General features: G+C 49.3%; 1 protein-coding gene across 1 annotated transcript; it reads left to right on the top strand.

Moving 5' to 3' along the window:
• The first annotated feature begins 639 nt into the window (after window positions 1-639).
• OLFM1 (olfactomedin 1) lies at window positions 640-20,126 on the top strand. The gene is made up of 5 exons (XM_008946024.1): window positions 640-783; window positions 6,097-6,252; window positions 8,694-8,913; window positions 15,135-15,241; window positions 18,342-20,126. The coding sequence occupies exons 1-5, from the start codon at window positions 733-735 to the stop codon at window positions 19,014-19,016; spliced, it is 1,209 nt and encodes a 402-aa protein (XP_008944272.1). The 5' UTR covers window positions 640-732; the 3' UTR covers window positions 19,017-20,126.
• The last annotated feature ends 3,845 nt before the right edge of the window (window positions 20,127-23,971 follow it).

The following is a 23,971-nucleotide window of genomic DNA, read 5'->3' as shown; positions in this document are numbered from 1 at the left end:
CTCTGCCGGCGTGCTTCCCAGGCTCCCTGCCCTGACCCCCCGACCCTGTGGAGGGGAATGGATGTCTGGTGAACCCCCCCCATCCCCAGGAGAGTTTGGCACAGAAGGGGGGGGGGACGTAACTCCCGGCGTCCGTTTGCTGAGAGCTGATTTCCCTGCTGCTGGAGCTGGGAGAGCTCTGCAGAGGCTCATTGATCGCTGCTCAGCCCTCAGCCAGGACACTGAATCCATGCCCACGGATTGGGCACATCCTTCTCCTGGTGTCACGGGGAAGTCAAGTGCTCTGTGGTGGGAGCCAGGCAGCAGGTTCCCCACCCGGCACACTGGGTGCTTCACAGCACGCTACAGCCCTCACTGCTCCCTGGCTTTGCTTTCCCCCTGGTGTTCTCTTCTTGCTCCACTCTTGCTCTCCTCCTCAGACCCTTCTTTCGTTTGTCCCCAATCCATATTTTTGCATTACAAGTGAATTTTGCCAGCTGGGCCCTCAGAGGAGCCTCCCTCTGCTTCTAGCACAGCTCCAGTATCTGCCACATCCACCCTGCTCCCTCCACTCAGCCCCCATCTCCTCCCACACCCCTGCCAGGCCTCCCCCCAGTTATTTAATCCCTTTTTTTTTTTCCCTGTGTTAATTAGGTGTTGCCTACCAACCCAGAGGAAAGCTGGCAGGTCTACAGCTCTGCCCAAGATAGCGAGGGACGTTGTATATGCACAGTGGTGGCACCTCAACAGACGATGTGCTCGCGTGATGCCAGGACAAAGCAGCTGAGACAACTATTAGAAAAGGTAACGGTTGTCCTCTTTTGGGGAAGGTGGTTTGGTTTGGCATGACACTGCTGGTCAAAACCAGAGCGAGCTGGGCTGAGCCTTGGCTTCCAGGAGAGTCAGACCCCTTGGGCCAGCCCTCCTGTGCCAGAGTTGTCCCCACGCCTGTAGTGGGAATAATCAACCACAGTCAGGAGCAGAAATCTCTTCAGTGTTTCTGAACCACAGAGGAAAAGAGACCGTGGTCTAAGGTCAGGTTAAAACTGCTGACATCAAAGCAACAGTATTGAACCATATGGCTAAAAAAACAAAAAAGTCATTTACTCATTATTTTTGATTATGTGAACACAAGCAGTTTCAAAGGATGAGCCTCAACAAGATGAGAGAAGATATGTATGAAGCCCATACATGCCTTGCAAAGCTGATATTAAAAAGGTGGAATAAAACAGTACAAGCTGTCACCAGCAAATAACACAGAAATGACAGTTAGTGGCTTTCTTTCTAATGTTGACATCCACTTGATTAGTTTTTAATAGTCTGCTGTCCAAAGAGATCAAAGAATTTCATTAGGGAAACGTTCCCGATAACAAGAGATTTTCCAGATAATAGATTTCATTGAAGAAATGCTGTTTCATGGAAAATGGTGCTTTTCTCTTTAAAACATAAGTGGACTCCTGTGCTGGAGATGTAATTGTCCCTCCTGCCCTAATGCTGTACTGGCATGTGTTGTGCATGACAAAATGATTTTCATCCTGCTGCTTTCAGGAAGTTTATGTGTTAGTCATAACAGTATTAAACCTACACTCAACTGATTTTGCTGGGTGATAAGGACAATAAAGCGAGGCAGGAAATATTTAGCCCTAAAACACTTCTTTGGTATGTCAGAGGCTTCTAAAAATAATCCCACTCAAGCCTTTTTTTTTTTTCCCTTCTAAGCGTTAACGGCGAGAGGTCCAACAGCACATTTGGCTAAGAGGCAGCAGGCGTTATATTAGCAGGGCATCCGAGAACCATCGTGTTCCCAGAAGTGCATTAAATAAGCAGGATTTGACCCAAAGCCCTCTGCTAATGGGCAGGCGAGCTGGGCGTGGGAGCCCTGGGGTAAGATCCATCCCCTTGGGGAGGGCGTGAGTGCTCCGTGGGTTTTTTCCCTGTATGCAGCTCTCCAGCTGCCAATGGATGAAGTGAGGGAGGAGCAGGATTTCAGGGTGTGTGTTCTGGGGATCTGTTACCTGCCTGCTAATCTCTCTGCATCTCGCTTCTACGCTAACCTATATGAAAACCCCCAAAATAAAGAATAGGCTCTTAGTGTCAGACATCTGATCTCGACAGAGGCTGAAATGATAATCCCTACAGGGAGATGCAACGGCAGAGAGGAGCTTCCAGCTTCCCAGGAAGGATTTCAAACCTGAAAACTCCTTCCCTCGGCTGATGTTTTCACTCTAGCTTTGTGATGGGAACGCTCACACCTCCCCAGTCCTCTCTGCCAGCAGATGAAGAAGCGTAATGAATCAGAGAGGTAATGGGGTTTGGATTTTCAAAGGAGGAGGAGACCTGACAGTCACCCATGGAAATAACAAGGAATTGCTATTCTGGGCAAGGAATCAGCTGCATTTGTGCGTGTGCACAAACCAATTACAGCATCTTCAGTGAAAATCTCCACGCAGAGGCTTTGAAGGGACTTGGAGGCTCCGAGCTGCCGAGACCCCGTCTACCCTCAACACAGGGGCATATGTGTAGGAACTGCAGCTCCTGCTGCTGGGGAGTGAATCCTGGGCCCCCCGTCAGCTTGCAGAGCAGGCGTTAGGTGAGGCAGGGTGAGCCAGGTCTGCTCGCCACCGCACAGACTGTTCAGCCCGTGCTTTGACACCGAGGTGTCTGAGCTCATCTTTGGCTGGAGTACACGGAGTCCTTCCAGCCCTGTGTGTGTCAGGTGCTGAGTCCAGATCCTGGACTGCATCCAAACCAAGACATCGCCTAAATCCTGCTCATAAACAGCTTATGTTTTATCTTCAAACGGATTTGGGGCTGGTTTTTTTTGATTTCTTTTGGCCGTTATCTGGGAGGGCTTCCTCCTCTGATAGTTAAAGCAGTTTTGGTTTTCTGCCAGTTCTTATTCTTTGCCAGCACTGATTTCCAGATTAAACAGTTCTTTTTGTTCCTTTGAGATCCACTCCAAGGTGTATAGAGGGAGGACAATGACATCTCTTCTCAGCCTTCACTTGCCTTCTACAGACCTTACGAGGTGAACTTTTCATGTCCTGCTCCATTGCTGAGTCCACCTTTCTGCTAATTCTTCCTGTAGACCATGAATATCTCCCTCAAGATGCTTCATGATATTGCTCCACCAGCTTGTCCAGCCACCCAAAGCTAAAGATTCATCCCGATTTAAACCCCAAAGATGGGTTTAGAAGAGCCCTTTTTGAGCCAACATGAAGGGCTGATCCACAAGGAAGCCTGAGCAGGGTTTAAACCATGGCTTTGACCATATGAATCTCACTAGGCTCACCAGGCCAATATTGCCTCTCCACTACTCTGGTTTAATTCTAAACCAACTCAGTGTCAAACAAGATGACAAGAACAGCACTGGAAGTTTCATTTGTATCCATTCTCTATTTCAAATGCTAAAATTAGCTCTTTCTCTGAACATGATCTCACAGCAGCTTGATGGAAAATGAGGTTTCACGTTGTGAGTGCGTGCTCCACCAATGGAGGCAAAAATGGGAGGCAAAAAGCATTTAGCTGATGTTTGAGGACAGCAGCTAATGGATGAAGCTGAGGGAAGTTGAGAGATGATATCCTTGGGTCTCATTTCACTAGAGTACTTCTGTGCATGCTGAGGTTTAAGCTAGGAACAGTCTCACTGAAATCCAATCGTGTGCCAAAGTCCTTTGCTGGATCAAGGGCTTAATATGCTAATGAAGGAAAACAAGTAGATCTTGAGCTGCTGAAGCACCCATTACTGTCAGAGATCAGAAAGGATGGAGACTGACTTTTTATAAGTCTGGCCAGAATCTTGCCTGGTGGAAAACAATATGGGCTGCAAATAGAGAGTCTGGGCTTGTAAAACATCCCCAAAATAGCACAGCAGGTAATTTTAGGCGTCTGGGTTTAGAGACATGTGAGGAGGCTGATTTCCTCTGAAGCCAGGGGAGCAGCAGACTCCTCCAGAGGTGATTCAGAGCAGAAGCCTGCACGAGATGCTCCGATTCATTCCCCAGCAGAGTCTGTCTCTCCCTCCCCACCACCCAAGAGGCAGCATAAGGAGCCCCCATAGCCCTGCTCAGGGGTCAGACAGCAGCATATCTCATTACAGAAGTGCTCTTCTCTGATTACTTGCAACTTGGCCTCTAATTTGGGTTAGGAATGAGTGGAATAAATGAGGTCAATTTTGTATGATCCCTACAAATCATTCTTGTTCCAACCCCTTGGAACAATTCTGCTATGTAGATACAGCTCGACTCCAAGGAGGATGGACAGGATTACCAGAATAAAAATACCTGCAGACCAGTCATGCTTGACTTCCTTTCTCCTGCCTCAGGGTAGAGAGAGGTCTTCAAACTCCTCCACATCCAACCCAGGTAAATTAGCACCCAGCCTTTTCTGCTGATAGCTCACGGGCCCTGGGGGATGCGTGGATAGAACACGGGCTCGGGCTGAGCTCAGGGTTGCTCTTTTCCTCTTCAAACCAAGAAGGTCTTGTTCTGCTCTTCCCTGCTCCTCACACCTCCCTGAGCAGGTCCTTGATGGTAGTCAGGATGAGTGCTGGTTCATCTCTGTGTGATGCATTGAGACTCTGAGCATCACCTTAGCTGAGGAGGACTATCAGACCCCCGGAGCAGTCGTACAGGTTGCACAAAATGTTTCCTGACTGTTGGCCTTTGGAAGACAGGTGGTGCATACATTTTTAGTAGTTCCCTGGAAGAGTTTTCTTGTCATCATGCATGAGCAATGGCCATTCTGATCGCTCCAGAGCTGCAGACGCCAAAGTTGGCATTTGACCTATGCTGGTTTCAGCAAGTAGTCTCCGAGACCTGGCTGCATGAGGGTGTCCTGCCCTCCCCTTGCTCTGTCACTTGAGGTAAGTCACAGCAGCACGGTGGGATTTGCTGGAGGAAACTCTGCCCTTGCACTGTCCTTTCCTCACCCCAGCCTCTCTGCACGTGGCTCTGGCGAGGACGGAGACGGGAGCGGATGTGGCAGCCGGGGCTCTGGGAAGTGTCTGGGAGCAGATCCACAGAGAGGGTGCTGGCTCAAATTTGGGTTTTGCAGGATAGACTTGAACCAGGATGGCTCAAGTGAGGGCCCTGATGCAGCAGGATGCTCGGGTGTCTGACTCATTTTGGAGCTCTGGCGTCATCCCTACCGATGCCAACAGTCGTGTGTCTGCGGGTAACGTGGCAGTGCCAGGAACACCAGTCATGGGCTGAGCCCCCTAACGTACAAACAGCCATCTCTGATGCAAAGACCTAAAATTACACCCTTTGCTAAATGCTAAATAGGTGCTTAGGTGCCTGCTTACGTCAGCACTTCATTTACCCTCTCCTTGCCTGAAAAACGAGAGAAGGGAATATCTTCATAAATCAGATGGCAGCCAACCTCAAAATCAGGTCAGCCCAGCTCTCGTTTGCCTGCCTCCTCACACCCTCAGCTCTTTTTCTCACCACGAGCCCAGCCAACCTCCTTGCATCATGTCTTTGGCAGGGCCAGATGGGCGCCGCGCGGGGAGCCGGGGGGATGGAAAAGGTGCTGAGGTGGCACAGCCACCCGTGGGGCCAGGCAGCACCCACCTCGGCCCCCACGGTGCTTCCCAGCTCCAGGCTGCCCTCACCTGCAGCTGGATTTGACGTGGCAGGTGCTGTATAAAGAGCAGGGCTGTCTGGATAATGAAGGGTTTACTAGCTGGGAGTAAAGTTTGCACTTAGGCAATCAGTGAGTGTCACTTGCGTGCATGAGGAAATGATGATGTGCACCTCAGCAGAAGTGTTTCTCCTAGTCAGATGTGCTTCTGGCTCAGCTAAGAGCTTCTCCTCATGCAGTGGTGGGAGCTGCTCCAGCCTCTCCAAGAGACCAGCAGGAGTGATGTGTTTCAGCCTCGACTGCCACCCTTATTTACATGTGTGATTGTTAAATTAGTCTCTGCAGCGCGGCAGAATAAATGTTTACGAAAGCAATTTGCTCTGTTTTAGAGCACTGGGTCATAATACATGGGAGGTGCTGTTGATTAACTAGTAAATAATGCATAGGCTGATTACTCTTTGGCTTTGTTGAGCGTGTAGGAAAAGGTCAGCTCTGGGGAAGCACTTTCTTCATGAGTCCCTTCTCGTTTGACAGGTGCAAAACATGTCCCAGTCGATAGAGGTGTTGGACAGGAGGACTCAAAGAGACCTACAGTACGTTGAGAAGATGGAAAACCAGATGAGGGGACTGGAATCAAAATTTAAGCAAGTGGAAGAAAGCCACAAGCAGCACCTGGCAAGGCAGTTTAAGGTATGTCTGCTTTCCAAACTGCTAAGGGAGCTCTGGCCAGGGGTGGTGGCCCCAATCCTGTCAGCTCACGTGGCTGTTGGTCCTGTCGTACACAGCACTTGGTGGCCGCCCACCCGTGCAGCTCCCTCCTGGCCACAGCACGGCCAGACCCAGGTTGTGGCATCACATCCTCAGCCACAATCCATTTTTCTGTAGGGTAGAAGCATAAATCTCCATGTTCCCTTCCCCACAAACCACCCGAGTGCCCCAAACTGGGCAGTGTAGGATTGTTCCTTGAGGGGGGATCTGCGTGGAGACCCTGGGGCAGTTGAGATCAGGGCAAGGTGAGGTCCCCTCCATGGCCAGGCAGCTCAGGACCCAATTTTCATAGGGAGAGCCTGGAGTTGGGGCTCTTTTTCCATTTCTGCAGCTCATGGCAGGCCACAACGGGCTGTCACCAAATCTCTTCCCTCCTTGGGCTGGTTACAGCCACGAGGTAATCAATCAAACAAAACAACCCCCCAGGAACAGCACCAAAAATATGATTATTGCAGCTGTCCTCGGGCTGGCAAACTGCACATCTCAAGGATGTGCAAATGTCCAATTTTGAGGTAATGGAGTTGGCAGCAGAGCCAGCACCTTGTGATGGATTGTGTGTGTTTTGTCCTGGTGTCGTACAAGTGAGAAGCAAAGTCTCAGCCCTTTAAATGGAGCTGTCACTGCAAACGGTGGTCAAACTGTCAACAACTTGGTTGAGAACTAATGAAGTGGCCAAAAAGAGGCTGTCAGCAAAATTTGGAATCTTAAATTTTAGTAACGCTTCGGATTAACAGAGCTAAAAAGAAACTGAGAAGATTTCTAGTGAAATTTGGGGACGTTTCTGATCAGCCACCCAGCTGATTCTCACCCTTATTTCCAGGCAGCTGCCCGGCTGGATGGTATTTCAAAACAGTTTTTTTTTTTAACTGATATGTTAAATACTGAAATACCAAGATTACATCAGAAGAAGTTGGGAAGAAGGTTCTTAAAACTTTTCACCAGCTCCACCTCCTCCACTCCCCCACCTCCAGTTACTGCAGGACCCTAAATTTAGCTCTGCAGTCTGGATGTTAGGACCATCTTTTTTTGATTTAAGCATGAATTTCTGTGTTTCTTTTTTATTTATTTATTTCCCCCCCCCTTCATTTTGATGAATTTAACCCTCCCTGTTGCCTGCCAGGGAGCTTGCACTGGGGAAGTGCAAGTAATTAAGAAAATAAATACATCCCCCCATGGAAACCACAAGAGGGAAAGCTTTTTGACTTAAATAGGAGGGGATGGGAAGGAAGAAATGAGGCTGAGAACCAGTCCCTGCTCCCATTCACCCCCGAGCTGCTTCAGCAGCCAGCTCAGATGCCCCAGCCCCCAGCACTGTGCAGTGGTTTAAGCAGCACCAGATATACTGTGTGTACTCACATGCTTCATTAACGGGTAGGTGCATGCATATTTATGTCTACTCATTAGCTGCTGGAGCAAAGCATCCTCAACAAAATGCTGCATACCATGCCTCTAAACGAGGCCTTCAGTTAATTTAACAACAACAACAACAAAAAAAAAGAGTCTTCGTTTCTGCAAAATAAATTTGATAATGACTTTGATTTTTATGTTCTTTATAGCATGCCTAAAAACAGTAAGGAATTTTTGTCTAATTTGCTGCCAAAGCAGCATTTTAAATAACAGCCACAGCATTTTGTTTCTGCTAATGCCAGCATTAAAATGTGAGTGGTTTGGAGCTCTTGTGTTGGTTTTTTTTTCTCTCTTTAGTTCCGTAAGAGTATTTGTCTATGAATGGCTTTCTATATAAGGCAGGTTAGTGAGCTAGATCCTCAACAGTATTTCATTTTCTTGCTTACAGGGCTAACTTAAAAGCAAGTTTTTTCAATGCTGCAGTGACTGAAGAAGCAGTTCACTCCCATGTAACCATGAAAAGAGGGCCACAGAGCATTTTGCACCATGCATTTATTTTTTTCTGATTATTTTCCAAATTAGCACCATATCTCTCACTAAGGAACCTTGAACCTCACAACCGAGATCTTCCTTTGCATGCAATTGTAGATGCATTTCATGAATAGTTTGAAACCCTTGTCAATGCATATATATATTATTTGATTTTATTTTTTGGAAAGAAAAAAAAAAAAAAAAAAGAACTCTTTGTGTATGTGATCTGAAGCATGTAACCCTAAGATGTTGCATTCTAAAAATGACAAATAAAGGCCTTTCCCAAATATTTTGGTGTTCTGCAGCCTGTTTAATATGTTCTTGCCAAGACATCATTCGGACCAAAATAATAATTAAAGTAGTTTTAATGCTAATAATTGTGGGCTTATGAACATTGCACTCACGTAGGAAGCAACCAGGTCAAGGCAGAGTGTTGCAGATTTTTGCACGCATAGCACTGAACCAAGCTTATTTTAACCTTGCAGGCAATAAAAGCGAAAATGGAGGAACTTAGGCCTTTGATACCAGTGTTGGAAGAGTACAAAGCCGATGCCAAATTGGTATTGCAGTTTAAAGAGGAGGTCCAGAATCTGACGTCAGTTCTAAACGAACTCCAGGAAGAGATTGGCGCCTATGACTACGAAGAGCTTCAGAACAGAGTGTCAAATCTTGAAGAAAGGCTTCGTGCATGCATGCAAAAATTAGGTAGGCTCAGAACAACGTGGTGGCACCGGCTAAACACCGTCGATGTCAAACCACACCTCCTGCCTTGGAGGCAGAGATGCTAGACTGGACATCTCCTGGGGCCGGGCTCGGCCGTGGGGCTCCAGCTCCCGCCGCCGGCTCCGATCCCGTAAACGCTTACGCCCGAGGGGACACGGAGCTTGGGAGTGGTCCTGCTGAGGGTCACTTGCACGTGTTGCCCACGGCGTAAGTGCTTCAGGATCAGGCCCTCCAGCTAGGCATGTGACTTTCTGCAGCCTTTGCATAGCGGGACCCACGGCGCTTATGCAAAGCAAACACATGCACCCCCTTTGGCTTCCGCACCCATGCCCCGTCCTGGCGCTGACTGGCACACCAGCCAAGGGCTCTGCACAGCTTTCAGTAGCGTGGGAAGGGGAGGGGGTGCAAGCTGTGACTCGGTTTCCCTTTTTTTCCCCCCCTTTTCCTTTTGCATCTTGCCAATCCCCCGTTGAGAAGAGCATGATGGAGCTGGCGCGGGGTCGCGGGTTGGTCCCGACTGTGCCCTGGGCAGGGTAGAAACCCTCCCTGTCTCTCCCATCCCCTGAGGACCAGGAGGTCCCTTCCAACCAGCGATGCTAAAACGTGAGAGATTCAGCCCTAATCTCATTCCCAGAGTGTTAATTGAGTGAAGCCTGTGGGTAAGCTGTAGCTAAAGCCATCGCCTGACCCTGACGGAGGGTGGAGAAGGGGGGAAGCAGGGCACTGCCTTCTGCAGCTCCAAGTCATCTCCCCACCCTTGCTTGGCCTAGCTCTGGCTTGATTTAATTTCTACTTATGTTATTGACTTTCTTGTTAAACAATTTAGATAATCTAAACACATTAACTGCTCTGCAGTCTATTTTGGTAGCCCATATGAAATTACACTCTCAGGTAACTTCATGGAAGATCAGATCTCTTCTGAGCACTTTATATCCTTGGCAAGGTAACGCTTTGTTTCTCTCTTGTCTCTGCTGGTGGGATTGCTTTTGCTTGTTTCTAGATGCCTCCACACTTCTGCAGCAGCTGCCTCCCCTGTATTTCCTCCTGCATTTCCATCCTGCCCTCTGATACCTTCCACATCCCTTATAAGCCACCTCTCACTTGAAGTCTGGGAGAGGAAAGTGAATTTCTACCTAAGCCCAGATGCTCGGAGGTGTTTGAGCTCCGAGAGGAAATACTCTGAGAGGAAAGAGCCTCGTTTCTCATCTGTTAATGAGCACTGATGTGTCCAGGTTTGGGCTGGGGCAGAGTCCTGACATAGCTTTCTGCAGTCCCACTCCTCCCCCTGTGATGCTCATGGGGAAGGCAGCAGGGTTGGGGGTGGATGGGGAGTCCTGAACTTGTCCTCACCCACCTGAATTTCTCCTTGCCAAAGGCAGAGGTGGGTGTGATGAGAGATGATAGTGCCCAAGGAGGGATCCATTTGCTGCATCTGTAGCCTTCAGCCCATCTCCTGAAGATGAGGAGAAGCTGTGAGTGATGAGGAGGGGGACCAGCAGCAGGGCCAAAGATTTGAGTCTGGGCTGTAGAAGTGCTTTCCCAGGGATAGTTCTTTAAACAAAACCATCCTGGACCCACAGCCTGTCTCCACCCAGCCTTGGTGGAGCTGCCCAGCCCAGGCTGACTCCACCAGAGCCAGGGGACCTGTGACAATCCTCCTGCAGACCCCAGGCAAAATTTGAGCAGTAGCTCCCAAACCATTCAGGGCTCAAAACCAAAACAGAGGCTGCTCTTGGACCGTTAGCCCCTTCTGGCTCTGAGCCCTGTCCTGGAGAGTCTTCACCCTCAGGTCCTCCAGCTGGGACATCCACCCGAGGCAGCAGCCAGGTAAGACTGACCAAGGCAGCCAGGATGCTGAGCTCTTGCAGGCAACATTCTCTAGAAACCTTTTCTTGGACTCTTTCTGAGGCTCTGTTTGGACTTTTTGGCTGTGCCCCTTGTGCTCTCTCGGTGCCCTGGGGGTCGGGGGCAGCTTTCCTACCTTGGGGTGCTGCAGCACCTCTGGGTGCTTGTGGAGCTGGAGCCAAGTCCCCCGAGGGCTCACCCAGGAGGGTTTGCTGCTCGCTCACTGGCTCGGGTGATTTATTTGGTCACTTAAGAGCAAACAGCACGGATTGAATTTCCAATGCTGTTTATCGCTCCGGAGTGTAAACCAGTGAAAATGGAAGTTAATTGAGTTAAATTTGGATAACAACCTTCCAGACGCTTTGCTGCCACATGATGAGGCCCTGGTTGCTGAGAATTGCTGTTTGCTGCAAATTAGCTGCTCAGAGGGACTGGCTGATGTTTCAAGTAGCATGTTTGAGCTTCTGTTTGCTCCTGCACGGGCCAGAGATGCTGCTTGCCTGGGGGGTGTTCACATGCCAGGGCTCAGGGTACAGCTGGGAGTGCCCAGGACAGGCTCAGGGAGATGCTGCAGTAAGGATGGGACAGGGGAAGGGGAGGGGATGTGCTGTATTCCCACCCTGTTCCCCTCTTCCCGTCCTCTGGGGAGCACTGATGCTCCACAGGGCAGCAGCATTTGCCTTAGCCAAGGTCCTGGTTTGCATTTTGGGTTTCCTAAGCGTTATTGATGGATCAATAGTGAAACACTTCCTGACCCTGGCGTGTGTGTGAAGGGAAAAAGGAATCAATAATGGCAAGTTCAATCTGTTTTTCTATTTACACTCTTAAAGATCACTATTTATACAGGGATTTTAACATTTCCATTGCTGTCCCTAAGAGGAGCCTTGGAGGAGTGGGGAGGTTGTCACTTCTTGATTCAAGGGGGAGTTTAACACATCTGCCTGACAGCATGAGCTTCCCTTGACTCTTGCAAAAATCCTAGCCCACATTCCTGGTGCAGTGACAGGGACAGAGCCCTGCCAGCCTGTCCCAGGTGTTTTGGGGATGGAGGAGCTCCCAGGCAGGCAACAGAGGCAAGGGCAGAGCACAACTCAACCACCACAGCCCCATTCTTGCTGCAATGGGCTGGGACTGGGATGGGAAGGGATCAGACCTTGGCTTTGTGGGATGTCCCAGCAGCAAAGGTGCTCAGCTGTAGCAGCAACAGCCCAAGCAGAACCGTGGAGCCCAGAAGGAGATGGGGCTGGTGTTGGTGCAGTGCCTGCGTTGGTGGATAAATTGCTGCTGAGCTGCTAAACGTCGCTTGTGGGCTGCATCTGAGGAGAAATATGGAGCAGGGGTGTTAGTAGCCTGGGAGGATGGTAGTGCTGGTTGTAACTGGCTGGAGAAAAGTGTGTCTTCTGCTGGAAAATTCCTCCTGTGGCTAGAGGAAGGGGCTGTGTCCGTGGAGGTGGTGTTGTGTTGCTGCTCTGCTGAACTGCAAGAGGACAGGTTGGAGGCAGTTGGCTGGGTCAGCCCCCCAGGAAGAGGCTGATTTGTGGTGTTTTCCAGGAAAAGGGACACCCAAGCCCCTATGAGCCACAGGTCCAGGGGCTTGAATAGTGCTGGGGAAACTGGAGTGCAAACAGAACCTCTCTGCATGCCCCGAAAGCTGCTGCTCAGGCTTCCCCTGCACCCCATCCAGGTGATGCTTTCCTGTTGAATATTCATGCCTTGGAATGCCTGTAGCATTTCTCCTGGTGGGAGGGCAGGTTTGCTGCCAAAGGCTCAGCACCCATGGGTGCTGGGCTGCTCGGGGCAGGGCTCTGCTGGGCAGTCAAGCAGCAGCTTTCGAGCAGTCACAGCCAGGGCTGAAAATCTCCCCGGTGCGAGTCAGTAGAGTCTGACAGAGGAAGGATTTGGATGCTGGGTGTCTTGTCTCTCAGCCCAGCTCTGCTCCCAACCCACCAGCCCACCCCTCAGCTCCTCAGCCACAGAGGAGAGCACTGCTGGGACTGGCTGGTGGGTGCTTTGAGGCTGTGCAGGCTGCTGCTTTGTGCCAGATGATGCTAGGGTCCTGTCTGGTGAGCCACTGCTTTGATTCAAGCCATGACATGTCCAAGGGCACCAGCAGAGGACAGAATCTCCTCTGCCCCCAGTAATCTTCCTGCTTTTAATGACTGCTAGCCCCACAGAAGGCAGGGAAAGCTGGTGGTGTTCGGAGCGTGGTGTGGATCTCATCAGGAACAGACAGTGAATGAGGATCACCAAAGCTCTAGTTGGCCACCCCTGGGTGGGAAGCCCAGGAGAGCTGCAGGACCTAGCTAACTAGGGGCCTTAAAGGATCCCTTTTAAACTCTTCCCCTAGCATTTGAGTGCCTGTGATAGACAGAAAATGCCTTGCCCTGTGTAAGAGCAATCCCCTTGCATTGCTGGAGAGCTGTTGTGACTGTGCCTCCAGCTAAACGAGTGTAAGATGTAGCCTCACCACTTGCAAACAACACTAGTTTACCCTTATCAGCTCCTGCTGCTGCTTTTCTTCTTTACATTTGGTTGGGGTTTTTTTTAAAATCAATGAGTTTTTATTCAATCTTTCTCTCCAGAGAAATGGAAGGAAAGAGATAAAGCGACAACAATGTAGGGCTGCGATAATGGAAGGCAACGCTGAGCAGATCTGTGATTAGAGGAAGGCTGGTCCTCTGTGAGGGGAATTTGCAAGATATTAAGCACTTATTATCTTAACCCGTTGCATCCCTTTGTCAATACCTTGCTTTCCTCCTGAGCTGAGATATTTTGAATGCATCAGACAGATGAGAGGACAAATTCCCATACGTCCTGTCTCAGGGAGGCCAGAAAAGCTCTCTGCTTTTTGGTGGGGTATCTCTTTATCTGCCTGATGCCTGAAGGCTGTGGGCAGACTGATGGTCCCCTTGGCCATGTCATACTGGTGCGTATCAAGAACATCTTCATCTGTTTTATGCCCTGGGCTAAGATAACCCCTTTGCCTGCAGCTCAGAGCTGAGGTAGGTGGATGTGTCCTGTGGCCGTGCTCAGGAATATAAAGGGGCAGATGAGAGCAGGCTCAGGAGAGAGGCAGCCAAGAGATACTGCAAAGTGTACGTGTTGGAAACATTCAAGGTCAGGTTGGAGGGAGCTTTGAGCAGCTTGATTGTAGTTGAAGTTGTCCCTGCTCATTGCAGTGGGAGTTGGACTAGGTGGCCTTTAATGATCCCCTCTAACCCAAAACACGCTATGATTCTGCTTGGTAATTTTGAGAAAAAGGACCTTGTCCTGAGCTGGCAGAGCTGTGCCTGCACTTCAGCAGCACCTCCATGGGCTCTGACCTGCAGCCCCAGCCCTGGGTACCCCCAGCTGAGCAGCAGGACCATCCACACCACAGTGCAGCTGCAGCTCAGCCTGCAAACCCAGCACCCAGAGTGGCCGCTCATCCCAGCCCCTTCCCCTTCCCCAGCCTGCCAGTGGCTTCCACCTCAAAAAGGAGAAGTCAGGAAGCACCTTTGGAACTTCAGGCCTTGGCTGTCCCCTTGGTGCTGCTGACCTTAGCTTGTCTTGCTCAGGGGAGGCTACTGCAGGACCAGCTCTGCACTGAATGTGTCTGGGTGGTGCATGAGCGATGCTGTAGCCACAGACCCTCCAAGGCCAGCCCCCAGTCCCTCCTGCAGCATCTTCTCTCTTCACCTGCCATTCCTCAGGGCACGTCTGCTGGTGTGGCAGGAGACCAGAGGCAAAGCCCAGGCTGGTGGAGGAGACAGGAGGAAGTCATTAGTATCTCCTAAGCTTGCAGACATGGTAGGGAACAGAGAAGGTGGCTGGTAGAAGCTGGTGAATGGTCTTTGCAGGGAAGAAATTTATATTGCATATAACTTCCCACCTTTTTTTCTTCCTCTTTTGCTTGACCCTTGACAAATGCACGTTTCCAGCAGGGCCAGAACAGACATGTGTCTCTTTATCTTGGCTGCTCCCACTCTGTTATAGCAGACATGTTACAATTCAGGTAATTTCTCTGCCTGGCTGCTCGACCCTGGCTAACTCTGCTCATTTTCTATTCTGTGACATTAGCAGCACGGCTGGTTCTGGAAAGCTGGATTTTTGGGGGCAATGTGATAAGGACAATTGTTCTTAAGAGGCATGAAACAAACAAAAGCATCTGACAGTTGATCTTGGCCTAATTACCTCTAATGAAATGAAACCAGAGCTTCCCATCAGCAGGGGAGAGCAGGGAGCAGAGCGGTGGGTGGTGGGCAGCTCTGGTGCCCCTCATCGGGGCTTCAGGGCTGGCTGGCCAAGAGCCACCACCAAGGGAGCTGCAGCAGGGGGTGATCTGTCGTGGTGCTCACCAGCCTTGCCCTCTTTTTCAGCTTGTGGCAAGCTGACAGGAATAAGTGACCCGATCACAATTAAAACCTCGGGGTCCAGGTTCGGCTCGTGGATGACGGATCCTCTCGCTCCAGAGGGAGAGAACAAGGTAAGACCAGGACAGCTTCATCTCTGTGGCTGAGGTCATGAAAACTCATTACAGCCAAGCACTGAAGCCCAGGGTGTGCCCTGTGGAACCTGTGGAAGGTCCTAATTCATCTCCCGGGGCTCTGCTGGCCTCCTCCGTGGCGGGAGGGGGCTGAGGATCCTGCAGTGAGGGAGGATGAGGAAGGGGCTGAGCATCCCCCTGCAGTGGTCCCTTCCCAGGGCTGGGGAAACTCACTGCAGTGATGAGCATGCGTGGTCTCAGAAGTGTCACCACAAGGTCTGTGCCTCCCACGGGAGGGAAAATTCAAACAGTGAGCTTCTCCTCTGGGTTTGGCAGCCAGGCAAGGCCAAGCAGGGGTACCCGTGGTCCCAACCCCTGCTGCTCTTCTGCTGCCAGTGCCTCCAATAGTGTCATCTGGCTCCATCCTCCACCTTCACTGTTGTGAGGAATTAACTGACTGCAGCCAGAGAGATATTTGTTTTGCTTTGTTTTGGTCTTTATTATTTTTTTTTCCCCTCCATTCAGACCATTCAATTTTGATTCCAAGAAGGTAGGAGGCCAATAACTGGCTGAAAATCAATCCAGGCTTCCCATGACTGATGGAATGGAAAATATCTCAAGTGTTTGCTCAGGATTTGCAGGCAGCAAACCAAAACACAAACCACAGAGCCTGGCTGCGTGGTAATTCCCTCCTGCATGCAGCAGCCTTCATCAAAGGGTGAAGGCACCAGCGAGGGCTGTACTGGGGCAGCTATTTTGAGAGCTTTGCCCCGTGATGGCCTTTCTGTAGCTGACAGAGGACGAGGGATGCTCTGGAGAAGCCACCCCTGGGAGTGGCTCCATCTGCTCATGGATGTGCAGCAATGAAGCAGCAGTGACTTGAGATGTCAGGCTCGTTCCCTCTAGCAGCCAACTGGTTGGCACTGGTTCCCCAATACGTCACCTCCATATTTTACAGTTATTAAACAAAATTTCACCTATAGCCCAAATAATGAACCTAATTATGGAGGGAGATGGGAAGGCTTCACCCACCTCACATCTTGTTTTGCTCAAGAGAGGGGACAGATTTGGCCCCTTTGGGCTGTGTTTGCTGCATCCCTTGGCACCAGTGTGATTTGTACATCTGTGAAGCAAGAGTCAGGCCTGTTGCAGCTGAACCTGTTTGATCAAATGTTAAAGATCTTTCCATGTCTTCAAGGATTTTTGTCTCAAAGCAGTACTTTTTAATATTCTCTTTACCCATGCCTTTTTCTGCAGTGTATTTTTTTTTCTCATGAGAGTAGACAAGCAGTTTTCTCTGGCCTGTAGCTCAAGCTTCACAAGTGTGTCTGTAGATATATAAATCTATTGTGAGTTTTATTAAAAACACACAATTAAATGCACTTTGTGAGCTGCCCAGCAGAGCAGGAAACTGGGGATGGGGAGAGATGAGCAGTTTATCCCAGCCAGCTTTGGTCTCCAAGCCCCAGGAGGTGTTTGGTGGTTCACATGCTCATTTGTTGGTGTCACGAAATCATTGAACACCACTGGGGAAGACTGAGAGTCTCTCAGGAGCAGCCTGGGGTGCTGAGTGCTGGGATGGATATGTGTGGGCAGGAGAAGGTTGCTCAGAGCCAGCTGGTGTGATGAGACGTTGCCATCCATCAATCTCCCCTGCTCCAAAACATGAGATCCCTTTGGGTCCTGCCACCTTGCAGCCCCAGAGTGATGACACAAGGTTCTGCTCTTCTGGGCTTCTCTTTGTCTCTGAAAACAGAGCACAGTGCCTTGGTGTGTGTGGGTTTTTAACACCAAATAATGAAACGGGAGCAGTGGAGAGATAATCAGTTTTCTGGGGTTGTTTTTGCAATTCCCCAAGCTGAACTCAGGCATTTCATCAAGTGAGGGATGCTCTCCAGCACCACGTCTGGGGGCAGAAGCTCTCCCAGGCTGCAGGCACTTCTCTGCCATGGGCTGGGGGACATGCATGGTTCTTCTCCAGTGCTTTTGCAGCCATGCCCAAGCCCACAGTGGAGGTGTGGAGGTCAGAACCATTTGCCACAGTCTCCTTCCCTCCTCTCAGCAGTATTTCCAAGGAGGTAGGGATGGAGGGCTGAAGTTCCTCACAAAATTTTTGCAGACTCCACTTGGCCCTTCAAATAGAGCATCCAAAAGCACTTTCCATGTAGGCAGTGTGTAAATGTTTGTCTGTTCTTCCAAGGGACCCTGGAGACAGTCAGATTGCAGAGGCAACACTATCAGAGTTTGTGAGGGGTCTGCAGAAGAAGTTTGCACTACAATGTTACCCAAATTTACATCCTTAAAGGCTTCCCTCTTGCTATTTAACTTATTTTTCCTCCTTCCTAAAGACTTTCTACAGAAAGCAGCCACCTTAAGCAGCAACTGTATAGAGAGTCATTCACTGGCTGGATATTTCTTCTGGATGTTAACTGCACAGCTTTGTCATTTCCCTCAGAATTGGTTTCATATGACAGCAGCTTTTTTTTTTAGGAGTCTAGACAGTGTCCCTAATGAACTGGCATTTAAATGATGATCTAAAATCTCCCCATCCACCGAGAGCAAGATCTTGACATCTCAGTCTCTTGTATTTTAGCAGCCTTGGTTTCAGCTTTTGATGCAGAAGTGTAGGATTTTCAACCAATATGGATTTTGCCTGAATTTCCTTGAGAATGAGCGACTGCACCCGTGGCTCCCACGTGCTGGATTCATGGAGTTCTGCACAGTAGCTGGTGTCATCTACTGAGCCCTGCCACGGTGGGGGTAGTGGGAAGGAAAAGCAGCATCAACATCACTTGCTGGGTTTAGCCAGAGGAAAGATGTTAATTGTCCTCTGGAAGGGAGATGCCAATGATGCAGCACTCCCAGGGAACCTCTTAAGCTCCCAGGTTACCCCTGGGAGAGTTTTGCTCTTCAGTTGATTTCTTGCCTGCTTTTTGGTTCCAAAAATCAGGTTTATTTCTAGGTGTAGGTGGCAGATGTTGGACACACGGTTTGCCAGCTCAGGGTTTCGCTCCTAGCTCAGTTTCTAGGGTGATGTTCAAAGGGCTCGGCCAGATCTGTGCTTGTTTTCTAACCCCAAGTGTTTCTGTTGCTCGCCCAGGTCTGGTACATGGACAGCTACCACAACAACCGCTTCGTGCGTGAATATAAATCCATGGCAGATTTCATGAATACTGACAATTTTACCTCCCACCGTCTCCCTCACCCATGGTCGGGCACCGGTCAAGTGGTCTACAACGGCTCTATCTATTTCAATAAATACCAAAGCCACATAATCATCAGGTTTGACTTGAAAACAGAACAGATCCTCAAGACTCGCAGCCTGGATTATGCTGGCTACAACAACATGTACCACTACGCCTGGGGTGGCCACTCGGACATCGACCTCATGGTGGATGAGAACGGGCTGTGGGCTGTCTATGCCACCAACCAGAACGCAGGCAACATCGTCATCAGCAAGCTGGACCCCAACACCCTGCAGAGCCTCCAAACCTGGAACACCAGCTACCCGAAACGCAGCGCCGGGGAGGCGTTCATCATCTGTGGCACGCTCTACGTCACCAACGGCTACTCGGGAGGCACCAAGGTGCACTATGCCTACCAGACCAACGCCTCCACCTACGAGTACATTGACATCCCCTTCCAAAACAAGTACTCCCATATTTCCATGTTGGACTACAACCCCAAGGATCGGGCCCTCTATGCCTGGAACAACGGGCACCAAATACTTTACAACGTTACCCTCTTCCACGTCATCAGGTCTGACGAGTTGTAGTCCATCCTTCTTTAGAAACTGATTTAGAGGGAAAAAAATAATTTAAATAAAAAGGAAAAAAGGGAGAAACCAATTTTAAAAATAATAATAATAATAATACCGATATCAAGGAAACTTTAAGTAAATATAGAAACAGCTGCCAAAATAATTAAGACCAACGTCATGGAGGATTATTCAGCATAAACCTGACAGATCATTACCTCTACATTTCTAGAAGTCTGGCCCCGTGTTATAGACTCACGAATAACCATGTACTTGCAGCTGGAACTGCACTTAAAGAACCACTTCAGTTTGGGGTTTTGTTTTGTTTCTGTTCCAATAGCAAACCTGTAGTACATACTCAAGAAGTAAGGCAATGACTGTTGGAAGTTTCTCCTTGGGAGACTCGCTCTCCCCTGTGTGTGGGTTGCATGGACATTCCCCCGACCTCCCGGTCAGCTGTGATGGGTGTGTGGTTTGTATTTCCAAGCAGCCAAAGCTGACCCATGAGGAGTTTCCCTGTCTGAACAAGCCCCATCACAGGTTAGTTTTCTTCGCCTTCCATTGCAGCTACTGTCTCTCAACTGTGTTCTTGTCACTTAGATTAACTGTGCTGAGACCCGAAGTAGCTCATGGATCTGTGTCTTAGTAACTATTAAACACGATGGTTTAAGTATGTATTATGAACAAGTTGTTGTACCCATATTGTTTGAACTTATGTATTCAGCAAATATATTGTATAATGTATGTCTGTTATTTACCAGAGGTGGCAAAACTTTGTATGTCCAGTTTATGCAATGAATGTTGTAAATGCAATGATGTAGTTTGGATTAATAAATGATGGTTTTGTTTCTAAAAAGAAAAAAAAGAAAAAAAAAAAAAAGGATCAGTGTTCACCCTTATACACAGCTAACGAATTTCATGGTGATAATTACAAGAATATTCTCTTACTGTTATACTCTCTACATAGCATTATGGTGGTGGGAAATAGCTCCCGTGGAAATTCTGTGGCAGCAGGTTCCCAGGGGAAGCCCCGTTGATGGAAGTGTGAAGGTAATTAATTTTTTTTAAGAGGAAAACTTTGTACTATCCACAGTTATCTAAGGAACAATAAAAATATTAGGAGACTTCCCTGCTTTGTTTCTTGTCGTGGCTCAACGAGTGACCGAGCGTAGGGGAGGGGGAATGGGGATTACTGAGGGGATTTGGGGGTGATTGTTAAGCAGCCATCCTGATTTTCCTTCCATCTGAGTGGAGTAGCTGTTGCTGGGAGCAGGAGGGGCTGGTTTGTCTCTGCTCTGTGGTGACAGCGGGGTCAGGGGGTGACTGATATTGCTCCTACAACAGGGGGAGGTTGTGTCATCTGTTGCTTTTGTCAGTTTGAGACATGGTGCCTCAGACTGCAGGGTGCAATGGGATCATTCTCCTTCTCAGATGCTGTGAGTGCTTCTCATCCTGAATTTACTATAGGTTACACAGGTAAAAATCTCCTTCCATCACAGCTACCACTGTGATGCTTCTTATAACGAGCAACTGGTACTGTTGGGGCCTGACCACTCCACACAACCATTCCTTTTGGTTTTGCACTGCAGGATGCTGCAGTACCACAGCACACTCCTTGAAACCATCCGAGGCACTTTTCCAGCTGAACGCTCCTACAGCTCTGGAAATTTTGACTCTTAAGACAGTGGATGCTAACATCCTCTTCTCAACCACTTGTAATGAGCCCTGTGCTCCCCTGCTCTCCCCTCACACACTTCCACCACATGCCCTCCCCACGCAGGGGCTCGTTTTACTGGGAATCCAGCAACACCAGCAGCTTCATTCTGCTGCCACTGCCTGGTGTAAGATGTGGGGTCCCAGCTTTCCCCTCTGCCCCCAGGTATTCAGCAATTCCCATGCCCCAGGCAGCCCCAGGTGAAGGGACAGGACCCATCCTGGCTTTGCTGCCTGCCCCAGGAGCCCACTGAGCTGGATCCCGTGGGCAGGATGGATGCCTGGTACCTGTGCAAGCTGCAAAGGGCTCGCTCTGGTGTCATTAGACCATTGTTGCCCCTATTTCAAGCAGAAAAGAAGGTGACTGTGTTTAGCAGCACCAGGCAGGATGATTTTTCAGCCAAGCAGCATGTGAACAGCTATATTTGCTGATGAGGTTCAGCCTTCGACCTGGGCAGGCTGATGCATTAGGGCCCTTGGAAGGAGCAGGGGCACAGAGGTCAGGAAATTGAATATAAGCAATCGGTGGCTGCTGCAAATAGCACATATGGATTTCAACCTCTCGGCCTCAGCAGAAGGTCCCCACGGAGCTCTTCAGCAAGAGGAGGGGGCAGAGAAAGAAACGTGGTGTAATGTGGTCTCTCCAAGCTGGATTGAACCATGAGCAATGAATGATCTTCCAGATGTTGATGTTTGAGGCAGTTACAGGGTTTGAGATACTGCCCTGTGCCAGCACCGCTCCTCTGACTGAAATGCTGCCTCTATCCAGAATGGGGACAGCTCTCTGAGGGCTCGTTTCTCTGCTACACACCATATTTCCAATGCTCTGGACTGCCAGGTTTGTGGAGATCTTTGCTATTTAGCAGTGGTTTTCCCTCCAAGAAGCCAAGAAAGGGGACTAGAGACCCATAGCGTAACGGGCAGCAGGATTGATCTTTAATGCACGAGAGAAATCTGTTAAGCCAAAAAGCTGTAAGGCACCTGCAGCCATTTCTATTTAATTAATGTATTTCTTCAGTGCAAACTCATTTAAGAGGAGCGTGCTGTTTTTATAGATTCAGAGCTGGATCCAGCAACTGCTGCAATCAATGGGGAGGACGCCGATGCCTACAAGAGGGGCTGGGCTTTTGCAGGCAGCTGAACCTGCTCTCTGCACAGCTCCCCAAGTGCAGCAGGGTGAGTCTGTAGTTTTGAATCGTGGCTGTTGTCAGCTGGACCACGGGCTGAATGGATTTTCAGTGCTGATGATTGTCCCAGAAGCTGGGTGTTGCAGGCTCTGTTTCTGACCCACCTTCATGCCATGGAGCTGTGCTCACCACCCTGAGCACTGGATGGTTCTTCCCGAAGACCTCCATAGGTGTTCACAGATGTTGTCCCAGTTGACCTGTCCAGTTCTGGGGGGATGTTTCAGACAGAGCAGAGCACATGGCATCAAGCTGGCCAGGCACACTGCCACACCAAAGCCATGTGCCAAATTACCCAAAGACATTAGGCAAGATTTGAGGACAAAAGAACAGGTTTGCTTCGAAACATTGATCTGCAAAACTAAATTGAATTACAGAAAGGCAAAATAATGCTGTTTGCTTTAGGGCACAGCTACATTTAGATTCTAATTTTCCTAGTGCAATTCGTTTAAGGCAAGACTCAACAGCACAAAATGTCCTTGAACACAACAAAGACAGAGAAGCTTTGCTGTAACATGTACCCAAAGTTAATGAGATGAGGAAAGTGCTTTAAGGGTTGTACCTTTGTCCGATTTGCCCGTGGTTCAATAGTCTATAAATGGATGCCATATGGTCATACACTTAATGGTATGTATTACTTCTCAAGTGGATGAGCCATTCAAAGACAAGTATGTCCCAGAGGATTGCTTTCTATAGCCTATGACTTAATTATTTGATGCACGAGGCTTGCTGGTCCAAATTTAGTCATGGGAGCCAGCCAGCGACTTCAGAGAAACATCCAGTTGTACTTTTGTGTGTGTTTATGTGTTGTTAATATTTTACAAGGGTTGAATTCAAAAGCCCTATAATAGATATTTGTGAGGGTTTCGCTTCGATGCAAAACACAGGTTCTGCTTCCAGCCCCACCAGAGGCATCAGGTCCCAGCTCCATAGCTGAGCAAGTAACTGGAGAGATCTAATCTTGCACGTCAGGACGCTGCTGTCGTACTTTTGTGTGTGTTTATGTGTTGTTAATATTTTACAAGGGTTGAATTCAAAAGCCCTATAATAGATATTTGTGAGGGTTTCGCTTCGATGCAAAACACAGGTTCTGCTTCCAGCCCCACCAGAGGCATCAGGTCCCAGCTCCATAGCTGAGCAAATAACTGGAGAGATCTAATCTTGCACGTCAGGACACTGCTGTCCTTCATCCTTGGAGTCAACTGAACCAAGGCTGCTCCATATCTGCCTTGGGATGAATTTGGTATCTGATGGGGTTTGCTCTCGTTCTTGCAGTTCACCAAGCTGTGGTCCTTCTCTGTCCTTTGCTCTGAGATAAGCTGTGGTGCTCATCCCAGAGGATACCTGCCCAGCTTTTGGGCACTTGTCCTGGTTTTGCTGGGACACAATCCCAGGTCAGCCCTGGTCTGCACGTCGTTAGCAGTTTGGAGTCAGCCAGAGCAGCTGACCTGAGTTGATCCAGGTGTATCCCAGACCATTAATGTCACACTCAGTATAAAGGGGGAAGTTTGCTGAGGAGGAGGCTCCTTCTGCTTCTCCCCATCCCTGGAGGTGGCTGATCATCATTCTGCTCCTGAGGATGCTTTCCCATTTATCGTGACTGCTCTACACTTGCTGGGCTGAGTATAGCTTTATATATTTTCTATTTGCATTGGTATTAGTTTGACTTTTTCACTAAACCTGCTTGCTTTTTGACCTGTGGGTCTTCTCTCCTTTTCTGGATCCCACTTTCCAGCTGGGGAGGGGTCACTGGTTGACAGTACCTGCTGTAGGTTAGCCCTGGCTGTGGGTTACATGTAGGACACGTGGTAGGACATGAGCACAGCTCTGAGCCTCCTGACAGCCTGGCTGTGTGTCTCCAGCTCAGACCACAGGCAAAGCAGCTCCCTGCACCTTGTCACTGGGACCTTTCTGTCATTCTCCAGGCCACATCTAGCAAGGTGTGCAGCGGGTTTTGTGTGGAGGGGAGAGTCTGGCTTTTGGGGCTGACATATGGAAACGCAGCTCATCTTTCCCCCACGGGTGGCAAAGCCCACGGGGAGCAGCAGTGGGCTGTGAAAGGCAGCTTGGAGCTGA

This window comes from Merops nubicus, unplaced genomic scaffold (genome assembly GCF_000691845.1).
Source record: "Merops nubicus isolate BGI_N331 unplaced genomic scaffold, ASM69184v1 scaffold15818, whole genome shotgun sequence".
NCBI lineage: Eukaryota > Metazoa > Chordata > Aves > Coraciiformes > Meropidae > Merops > Merops nubicus.
The sequence above is the reverse complement of the archived record's forward strand: the minus strand, read 5'-3'. Positions and strand labels throughout refer to the sequence as shown.

What these genes read in the sequence shown, in the direction of transcription:
- OLFM1 (XM_008946024.1), top strand. Translation starts at nt 733, where the DNA reads ATGTGCTCGCGTGATGCCAGGACAAAGCAGCTGAGACAACTATTAGAA. An exon ending in TGAGACAACTATTAGAAAAG is followed by an intron (nt 784 to 6,096) that starts GTAACGGTTGTC and finishes CTCGTTTGACAG; the next exon opens with GTGCAAAACATGTCCCAGTC. An exon ending in ACCTGGCAAGGCAGTTTAAG is followed by an intron (nt 6,253 to 8,693) that starts GTATGTCTGCTT and finishes TTAACCTTGCAG; the next exon opens with GCAATAAAAGCGAAAATGGA.